The sequence below is a fragment of the Corvus kubaryi genome, unplaced genomic scaffold, assembly GCF_017639235.1.
Source record: "Corvus kubaryi isolate FWS band 111438036 unplaced genomic scaffold, C.kubaryi_AGA036_p1.0 36642, whole genome shotgun sequence".
In the NCBI taxonomy this organism is placed as follows: Eukaryota; Metazoa; Chordata; class Aves; order Passeriformes; family Corvidae; genus Corvus; species Corvus kubaryi.
This window is the reverse complement of record NW_024580911.1, coordinates 25-9,356: the sequence shown is the minus strand read 5'-3', so window position 1 is coordinate 9,356 and position 9,332 is coordinate 25. Positions and strand designations below refer to the sequence as shown.

The following is a 9,332-nucleotide window of genomic DNA, read 5'->3' as shown; positions in this document are numbered from 1 at the left end:
CCCAGCCCCATTCCCAGCCCCATTCCCAGCCCCATTCCCAGCCCCATCCCTGCCCCATTCCAGCCCCATTCCTGCCCCACAGCACCTTCCCACCCCCCATCCCTGTCCCAGTGTCCCTCCCCCCGCCCCCTCCCGGTGCCGCCGCTCACCTGGGCAGGTGCCGGTGCAGGTTTGGGGCGTCCCCCCTTCCTCGGCCCCTTTTTTATCCCCCTCAGCCCCCGCCCCCCATCTGGGCAAACACAGCGGGGCCGAGGGGCAGCGCGGGGGGCCCCTTGTCCCCAACCCCCCCCGCCATGCCCGGGGCTGTCCCAGTGTCCCCAAGGACGGGGAGGGGCCGATGGCTCCGGGATTTGGGCCGGGGGGGCCCCGCGGGGCGAAGGTTGTCGCCTGCGGTGTCACTGACCCTCGACCCCCCGGCGGGGGTGGGGTGAGGGGGGGACAGTGGGGACATCCCGGGATGGGGCAAAGGGCAGGCGGTGGCGTCGGGGACAAAAGGTCGGAGTCCCCCCGGTCAGCAGTGGGGACAGGGATGGGGGCCAGGGGACACGGGGAGGGGACAGTGAGAGGGGACACACGGCCAGGGGGGACAGGAACGTGGGGAGGGGGAATGTGGGACATGGGAGGCGCGGGGGTGCGGGCAGGGGACACGGGGGGGACGCGGGACAGGAGGGGGGGATGGGGGAGGGTCCGGGGATGCGGGGGAGGGCACGGGGGGGTGTTGGGACAGAGGCAGGAGGGTCCGAGGGGGATGGGATGGGATAATGGGATGGGGTGGGGTGGGATGGGATGGGATGGGATAGGATGGGATGAGATGGGGAGGAGGCGGACACTGGGGCACACGAGGGGATGTGGGAAGGGGTCCAGGGATGCAGGAGAGATCCAGGGGGGGCACATGGAAGGCCCCGGACACGAGCGGGGGGGGCAGCGGGGATTTGGGGACGCGCGTGGGACAGGAGGGTGGCGCGGAACGCGGGCGCCACGGAACGTCGCCGCGCGGGTCCCAGGGGTCCGGAGGGGTCGCATTCCGGCGCGGCCCCGCCCTCCCCGCTCAGCCAATGGGAGGCGCGCGTTGCCCACAGCCAAGATGGCGGTGGCGCCCCCCCTGAAGGCGCTCCGGGCGGCGCCGCCCGCGGCCGCGATGGCGGCGGCCGGCGGGGGCCCGTAGGGGCCATGGGGAACGCGGAGGGCCGGGCCCCGCGGCGGGCCGAGCCCAGGGGCAACCCCGGCAGCTTCGATGAGCTGCACCGGCTCTGCAAAGGTGCGCCCGGGGGCAGCGGGGGGGCTCCGCGGCTGAGAGGGCACCGGGCGGGGCGGAGCGGGTGGCGAGGGGTCGGTGTGTGGGACAAAGCGGGTCCGAGGACAGAGGGGACACTCGAGGGGACAGCGGGGACAGCGGGGTCGGGGGACACCGGGGTGACGTGGGGACACCGGGGCTGAGGGGGCACAGGGGCCGCGGGGACAGCGGGGGGGTGGCAGCCGTGTCACCGGGGGGGGGCTGGGGGGGTCACCAGCGGAGTGTCACAGCCGTGTCCCCAAGGGGCTGAGGGTGTCACCAGGAGGAGGTGACAGCCGTGTCACCGGAAGGGGCTGTGGGTGTCACCAGAGGGCTGTGGGTGTCACCAGCGGGGTGACAGCCGTGTCCCGAGGGGGCTGTGGGTGTCACCGGGGTGTCACAGCCATGTCCCCAGGGGGTTGTGGGTGTCCCCAGAGGGCTGAGGGTGTCACCAGCGGGGTGACAGCCATGTCCAGGGGATCTCTGGGTGTCCCAGGGGTGTCACAGCCGTGTCCAGGGGGTGACAGCCGTGTCCAGGGGGTCCCTGGGTGTCCCAGGGGTGTCACAGCCATGCCCAGGGGGTCTCTGGGTGTCCCAGGGGGGTCTCTGGGTGTCCCCAGGGGGGTGACAGCCGTGCCCAGGGGGTCTCTGGGTGTCCCAGGGGGGTCTCTGGGTGTCCCCAGGGGTGTCACAGCCATGTCCAGGGGGTCTCTGGGTGTCCCAGAGGGGTCTCTGGATGTCCCCAGGGGTGTCCAGGGGGTCCCTGGGTGTCCCAGAGGGTCACAGCTGTGTCCCCCCAGAGGTGTTCCCGCCGCAGATGGAGGGGGTGAAGCTGATCGTCACCAAGACCCTGAGCAGCCACTTCCAGGTCGGGTACAAGGGGGGTGGGGACACGTGGGGACTGAGGGGGACGCCGTGTGTGTCCCCCCCACCCTGGGCTGTCCCCTCTGAGCCCTGGTGTCCCCACAGGTGACACACACGGTGCACATGAGCACCCTGGGCCCCTCCGGCTACCGCTTCAACGCCACCTTCGTGGGGGACCGGCAGCTCGGGCCCAACGAGGTGACCCCGCGGGTGGCACCGGGGTGGTGGGTGGCATCGGGGGGGGCACAGGTGTTGTCACCCAAACACCACCGGTCAGGAGCCTCGTGGTCACCCCGAGGCCACCAACGGCCCCAGGACCATGGGGTCATTGTGGTCGTCTGTGGCCCCAGGTGACCCCAGGGTGGTTGGTGGCCCTGCAGTTGTGGCCTCGGTCTGATGGGTGGCCCTGGGGTGGTGGGTGGCCTCAGGATGGCCCCAGGTGGCCCTGGAGTTATTGGTGGCCCTGCTGTGGCAAGTGGTCTCAGCAAGGTGGCTGCCCCAGGGTCATTGGTGGCCTTGGGGTGGCTGGTGGCCCTGGGTGGCTGTGGGGTCATTGGTGACCTCAGGGTGGTTGGGGGCCTTGGGGTCATTGGTGGCCCTGGGCTTGTGGCTGGTCCCAGGTGACCTCAGGGTCATTGATGGCCTTGAGGTCATTGGTGGCTCTTTGGTGACCCCAGGGCTGCTCAGTGGCCTTGGGGTCATCAGTGACCTCAGGGATGTTGGTGGCCCTGGGCTGGCAGGTGCTCGCAGGTGACTTCAGGGTCATCGATGACCCTGGGTGCCAATGGTGGCCTTGGGGTCATTGGTGACCTTGGGGTCATCGGTGACCTCAGGATCCTTGGTGGCCACAAAGCTCCGGGCCGGGGCTGTTGAGCTGACCCAGCCACCAGCAGGGCAGGGCTGGGGGGGCTCCCTGGAGGCCGGGGCTGTCCCTGTGCCCCCGCCCACCCCGCGGTGTCCCCAGGTGTTCCCCACCCTGCTCGGGGACATGGACAGCGCCGGCAGCCTCAACGCTCAGGCCCTGCAGCTGCTGGGGGAGCGGCTCCGCGCCAAGGCCGTGTTCCAGGTGAGCCCCGGGGCTGGTGCCGCGGTGCCCGCGTCCCCCCCGGTGCCACCGCCGTGCCCTGTCCCCCCCCAACCCCCCGTCCCCAGACGCACCAGGCCAAGTTCGTGACGTGGCAGTTCGACGGCGAGTACCGCGGCGACGACTGCACGGCCACGCTCACCCTGGGCAACCCCGACCTGCTGGGCGGCTCCGGTGAGCGCCGGGGGGAGCCTCGCGGTGGCCGCGGTGGCCCGTGGGGACCTCGCTGAGGCCGCGCTGTCCCCGCTGCAGTGATCGTGGTGGCCCATTTCCTGCAGAGCGTCACCGCCCGCCTCGTGCTGGGCGGGGAGCTCGTCTACCACCGGCGCCCCGGCGAGGAGGGGGCCATCCTCACGCTGGCCGGCAAATACACGGGTAGGGCCACGCCCTGGGGACACCCCGGGGACCTCGGGGACCTCGGGGACAGCCTGGCGGTGCCACCTCGGCGCTGGCTCTCTGTTGCAGCCCCGAACTGGGTGACGACGCTCAACGTGGGCTACGGGGGGGCTCACGCCAGCTACTACCACCGGGCCAACGAGCAGGTGGGTGTCCCCCACCCCGGTGTCCCCCGTGGTGTCCCCAGGCCCCCGTGAGCCCGGTGTCCCCTCCCAGGTGCAGGTGGGGGTGGAGCTGGAGGCCAACACGCGGCTGCAGGAGACGACCTTTGCCTTCGGCTACCAGCTCAACCTGCCGCGAGCCAACGTCGTCTTCAGAGGTGGGCCCGGCTCCTGGTGGCTACTGTGCCCAGCTGTCCCCTCCCGCTGGCACTCAGCTGGCCCTCCGCTGTCCCCCACAGGGCTCCTGGACAGCAATTGGAGCGTGGGGGGGGTCCTGGAGAAGAAGTTGCCCCCCCTGCCCGTCACGCTGGCCCTGGGCGCCTTCCTCAACCACTGGAGGAACCGCTTCCACTGCGGCTTCAGCGTCACCGTGGGCTGAGGGGACAGCGGGCACAGCGGGCACGTGGCACCGTCCTGCTCAGGGAGCCACCGGGCCGGGCCGTGGAGGTGCCACAGAGACCCGCAGGGCGGGGACACGGCGGCCAGGGCACAGCGTGTGACAGAGCCACGGGGGCTGCGGGTGGCGGCCAAGGGGGGCTGGGGGTCCCGGTGTCCCCGGTGTCACCCCTCGGGGGTGGTGGCCAAGGGGGGCTGGGGGCCCCGGTGTCCCCGGTGTCACCCTCGGGAGTGGCAGCTGCCACAGGGCTGGGGGGTCCCGTTGTCCCCAGCGCCATCCCGGCCGTGCCTCAGTTTCCCTGCGGTGCCACACCCGGGAGCCCGGATAAATAAAGGAGCTTTACTCTGTGCCCGCTGGGGGCCGGGGGTGACGTTTGGGGGCCGGGGGTGACGTCTGGGCCCAGGCTCAGCTGATGATCTCGGAGAGCAGCGGGGTCATGGCCGACAGGTCCTGGATGTGCAGGATCTGCCGCGTCTTCTCCGCCTTCAGCGTCTGCATCTCCGTCAGCAGCAGCAGCAGCTTCGCGTACAGGAACCTTTGGGGGGCCGCAGGGCACAGCCAGCTGGGCCTGGTGGCCGTCCCCACCCCCCTGGGGACACCAGTGCCACCCCGTCCCGGCGCTCACCTGCCCTCGGGCGGGGGGTGCCGGTGGTCGATGTAGCTCTTGAGGGTCAGGGCCACCTTCTCCTGGAAGGCGTCGATGACGTCGCGCTGGGCGATGCCGGCGTGGTCTGGGGAGGGGGCGTGGGGTGACGTCAGCGGGATTTTGGGGACAGTGGGATGTCCCCGTGTGTCCCCTCTTGGGGGGGCTCACCTGGCGAGAAGAGCAGCATGGCCTGGAGCAGGGCGTACTCGGCCTCGTGCAGCCGCAGGCGCCGCAGGCTCTCGTGGAACTTGAGCAGCGGCTCCAGGTAGATCTGCTGGAACCCGGCTGCGGGACCATCCCGAAATCCCGCGGTTAGGGTGGGAAAGAGCTTTGGGATCATCGAGTCCGAGCTGTGCCCGATCCCCACCGTGTCCCTGAGTGCCACCTCCAGGGGTGGCCGCTCCAGCCCTCCCTGGGCAGCCCCTGCCAAGGCCTGGCCACTCTTTCCAGGAGCGATTTTCCCAAATATCCACCCTGAGCCTCCCCTGGCACAGCTTGAGGCCGTTCCCTCTTGTCCTGGCCCCGTTCCTTGGGATCAGATCCCAAATCCCCCCAGGAAGAGCCCGAAATTCCCCTCTGGACCCCCTTTTCTCCTGGATAAACATTCCCAGCTCCCTCAGCATTTCCCAGCCCCTTCCCAGGCCTGTCCCCTTCCCTGGACAGTCTCCAGCCCCTCAATGTCCTTAAACTGAGTGACCAGAACTGGACACAGCCCTCGAGGTGTGACCTCACCAGGGGGACAATCCCTGCCCTGGGCCTGTGGCCACACTGTCCCTGACCCACCCCAAGTGGGGGTGGGGGTCCCTGGGGGTCCCTGGGCACACCTGGCTCATGTCCAGCCGCCACCCCCCAGGTCCCTTTGTGTCCAGCGTCCCCACCCTGGGGGTTGTTGTGACCCCACAGGACCCTGCCCTTGGTCCTTGGATCGTCCCCATGGACCCGGCCTGCCCAGCTCCCTCTGCAGAGCCCTCCTGCCCTCCCCCTGGCCCAGACCGGTGTCCCCAAGCATCCCCAAGTGTCCCCAAGCGTCCCCAGGTGTCCCCAAGCGTCCCCAAGCGTCCCCAGGTGTCCCCAGGTGTCCCCAAGCATCCCCAAGTGTCCCCAAGCGTCCCCAAGCGTCCCCAGGTGTCCCCAGGTGTCCCCCGGTACCCAGGGCCCCGTCGCGGATGGTGTAGCAGCGCTGGCCGCACTCCCAGGCCTTGGTGTCGGGGTTGAAGACGGTGTTGAAGCGGATCTGGCAAATCTCCAGCGTGGCCCCTTTGAGCAGCGAGATTTGGGCGTCCAGGGACAAGCTCCTGGCGGGAGGGGACACGGGGACACGTCAAGGGGGTGGCACCGCGCGGTCCCCGGCCGTGTCCCCGCCCCGCGCACCTGAAGACCGGGATCTCCTTGGCGAACTTGATCACCTGCTGGATCATGAACGTGCTCAGGTCGGCGAACTGCGGCAGCAGCGACAACGAGTCCGGCAGCACCTCCTCGCACGGGGACGGCGACACCCCCGCGGCGACACCTGAGCCCGGCGGGCTGGGCACGAACAGGCGCACGGCGGGCTGGGGACAGCGAGGGGTCAGGGCGGGGGTACCCGTGGGGACACTCGGGGCACCCATGGGGACACTCGGGGCACCCACGGCATCAGCTGGGTCACCGGGGACTGGCTGGGTCACTCCAGGGGACAGCCAGGGCACCAGGGATGTTGGCTGGGTCACCTTTGGGGACAGCGGGGTCATCCATGGGGACAGTCAGGCCACCCATGGGCATGGCCAGGGCACCCGTGGGGACAGTCAGGGCACCCATGAGGACAGCAGGGTCACACGCAAGGATGACCAGGGCGCCCATGGACACGGCTGGGGCCGCCCTGGGGACAGCGGGTCACCCATAGGGACAGCGGGGTCAAGCACAGGGACAGGTGTGTCCCCCGCGGGGACAGCGGGTGCGGGGTGTCCCCAGCTCACCCAGTACTGCGTGAACTGGGAGAAGCTGGAGTCGAAGGTGCGCTGGTGGGCGGCGATGAGGAGCGCGATGAGCTCCTGCTGCTCGGCCGTCAGTCCCCCCTGCTGGCCCTGCTGGCCCCCGGGCTGGCCCCGCTGGCCCCGCAGCTCCCGCCGCCGCCGCAGCGCCTCCTCCGACATGATCACTGCCACCCGCCGGCCCCGCTGTCACCGCTGTCCCCGCCGGCACAGGGACCGGGGACAGCGGGGACGCCGAGCGGGGACAGCAGCGCCCCGTGATGCCCCTCCCCGAGCGCGTCCCCGCTGTCCCCGCTCTGCCACACCCCCCTGCTGCCACCTCCGTGCCCTGTCCCTTGATGTCCCCTCCCCTGCCACCCCACCCAGGCCGCTTCTCTCTGTCCCACGTCCCCCCTTGTCCCCTCCAGGTCCCCTTTATCCCACCCAGGTGCTCCCCCTCTTCCTCCGGGTCCCCCGTCCCTGTCCCCGCTGTCCCCGTGCCATGTCTCCCCCTCATGCCCAGGTGTCCCCTGTGTCCCCCCATCCCCTCTCCCCCCATGTCCCCCCTTTGTCCCCTCCAGGTCCTCCCTCTCCCCTCTGCTCCGTGTCCCCCCGGGTGTCCCCCGTGTCCCTCCACCCCCTGTCCCCCCGTGTCACTCACTGTCCCTCCTCATGCCCACGTCGAGGCACTTCTGGAGGCGACAGGCCTGGCACTGCCGCCGCTTGGCCTTGGTGACAGGGCAGCGCCGGGCCAGGGGACACGTGAACCGGACACCTTTGATGATGGAGCGCCTGGGGGGACACGGCCACTGTCCCCTGACCCAAGCTCGGGGTGGCAGTGGCTGTCCTGCCTTGTCCCACCCTCTCCCCGTCCACGGGACCATCCTGCGCCATCCCACATCCTGCCCTGGCCCATCTCATCCCGTCCCAGTCCCTCCTGTCCCATCCCAGCCCGTCTTGTCGCCCCACCCTGTCCCGTTGTCCCATCCCATCGTGTCCCGTCCCATCCCACCCGGTCTCATCCCCTCCGGCCCCGTGCCCTTGTCCCCTTGTCCCCTCCACCCCAGCTTGTCCTGTTTGTCCCATCTTGCCTTGTCCCTTTGTCCCATCTCACCCCGTCCCATCCTGTCCCCTTGTCCCATCCCGTTTTATCCCACCCTGTTTCATCCCATCCTGTTCTACCCCATCCCGCATTGTCCCCACCCTGTCCCCTTGTCCCATCCCATCCCATCCCACCCTGTCCCTCTGTCCCGCCCCATCCTGTCCTGTCCCCGTGGTGTCCCCGCGGTGTCCCCGCACCTGAAGAAGCCCTTGCAGCCCTCGCAGCTCATGACGTGGAAGTGGTACCCGCTGGCCCTGTCCCCGCACACGGCGCACACCTTGTCCTCATCGGGCTCCGTGTCCCCAGCGCGGTCCCGGGGCCGGGGGCTGCGCTCTGTGCCCGGGGGGCTCGGCAGGGACATGGCTGGGGACACGGGGACAGCGAGGGGGTGAGACACACCGGGCACCGCCACCGGCTCCGGTGTCCCGTCCCCTCGAGGCCACGGTGGCCCCCTGTCCCGCGGCGCTGTCACCCACGTGCACCCGCCCGCCGCCGCAGTGTCCCCTCGCCCCGCGGCGCTGTCACCCGTGGGCACCCACGTGTCCTCGCCGGTCCCTGCTGCTCCCCGCTGGTCCCCGTGTGTCCCCTGCACTCCCGGAGTGTCCCCGCTGGTCCCCGCGAGTCCCCGCCGGTGCTGGTACCTGAGTCGGTGTCCCCCGGTGCGGTCGGTGATGGGGGATTGTCCCCACGCAGTGAGGGGACACCCGGTCCCCGTGTGTCGCCGTCAGTGCCTGTGTGTCCCCTCCAGTCCCCGAGTGTCCCCTCTATTCCCCGCGTGTCCCCGCCGGGCCCAGGTAGGGCTCCGTGGAGTTTGAACCTTGAACTTGAGCGAGGCTGTGACAGGCGGGGACAGAGCGCGGGGCGGAGGGGACAGGAGAGCGCAGGTATGGCAGCTCTGGGGGACAGAGGGACGTGGGGACAGGCGGGGGACACACAGACACAGAGTGGGCAGGACGTGCTGACAGGTAGGCACGGAGGGGACAGCCAGGGTGCCACAGCTGGGGGCTGCGGGTGGCATTAGGGGACTGGCAGCGTCCCCATCCCGGAGTCCCCGGGCAGCGCCTGTGCTCTGTCCCCAGGTGTCACCCGCACCTTCGGGGTGTCCGAGGAGGGTCACCCTCCATCCCGGCCCCCCTGGAACCCCTCTCTTATCCCCCCGTGTTCCCCGGGGTCTCTTCGAAGTCCCTCTGTCCCCCCCGTGTCCCTCCGTGTCCTCCCAAGCTCCCTGTGTCCCGCCGTGTCCCCCTGTGTCCCCATGTCCCCCCAAGCCCCCCATGTCCCCCATGTTCCCCCCTGTCCCCCCCATATCCCCAAAGCCCTCCCTGCGCTCCCCGTGTCCCGCCGTGTCCCCCCTGCGCCGCCCGTGTCCCCCCGTGTTCCCCCATGTCCCCCCGTGTCCCCCAAGCCCCCCATGTCCCCCCGTGTCCCCCCAAGCTCCCCAAGCCCCCCATGTCCCCCCGTGT

The 9,332-nt window shown here is 70.4% G+C and overlaps 2 protein-coding genes across 5 annotated transcripts; one reads left to right on the top strand and one right to left on the bottom strand.

Moving 5' to 3' along the window:
• Positions 1-1,127: 1,127 nt before the first annotated feature.
• On the top strand, positions 1,128-4,524 carry TOMM40L (translocase of outer mitochondrial membrane 40 like). 2 transcript variants are annotated; one of them, XM_042020003.1, is made up of 9 exons: positions 1,128-1,258; positions 2,074-2,141; positions 2,243-2,335; positions 3,102-3,203; positions 3,320-3,395; positions 3,474-3,596; positions 3,687-3,763; positions 3,834-3,936; positions 4,018-4,524. In XM_042020003.1, the coding sequence occupies exons 1-9, from the start codon at positions 1,171-1,173 to the stop codon at positions 4,155-4,157; spliced, it is 870 nt and encodes a 289-aa protein (XP_041875937.1). In that variant the 5' UTR covers positions 1,128-1,170; the 3' UTR covers positions 4,158-4,524. The 2 variants fall into 2 exon arrangements, with proteins under 2 accessions (XP_041875937.1, XP_041875936.1); XM_042020002.1 differs by having other exon boundaries at positions 1,129-1,258; positions 3,290-3,395.
• Positions 4,445-9,086, bottom strand: NR1I3 (nuclear receptor subfamily 1 group I member 3). 3 transcript variants are annotated; one of them, XM_042019999.1, is made up of 9 exons: positions 8,511-9,086; positions 8,067-8,232; positions 7,429-7,559; positions 6,774-6,815; positions 6,193-6,371; positions 5,971-6,116; positions 4,990-5,106; positions 4,801-4,906; positions 4,445-4,710 (listed from the first exon to the last, which is right to left on the bottom strand). In XM_042019999.1, exons 2-9 carry the CDS (start codon positions 8,228-8,230, stop codon positions 4,465-4,467), a joined length of 1,131 nt encoding a protein of 376 aa, XP_041875933.1. In that variant the 5' UTR covers positions 8,231-8,232; positions 8,511-9,086; the 3' UTR covers positions 4,445-4,464. The 3 variants fall into 3 exon arrangements, with proteins under 3 accessions (XP_041875933.1, XP_041875934.1, XP_041875932.1); XM_042019998.1 differs by having other exon boundaries at positions 4,501-4,710; positions 6,774-6,955; positions 8,511-9,081; XM_042020000.1 differs by lacking the exon at positions 6,774-6,815 and having other exon boundaries at positions 8,511-9,084.
• Positions 9,087-9,332: the final 246 nt, after the last annotated feature.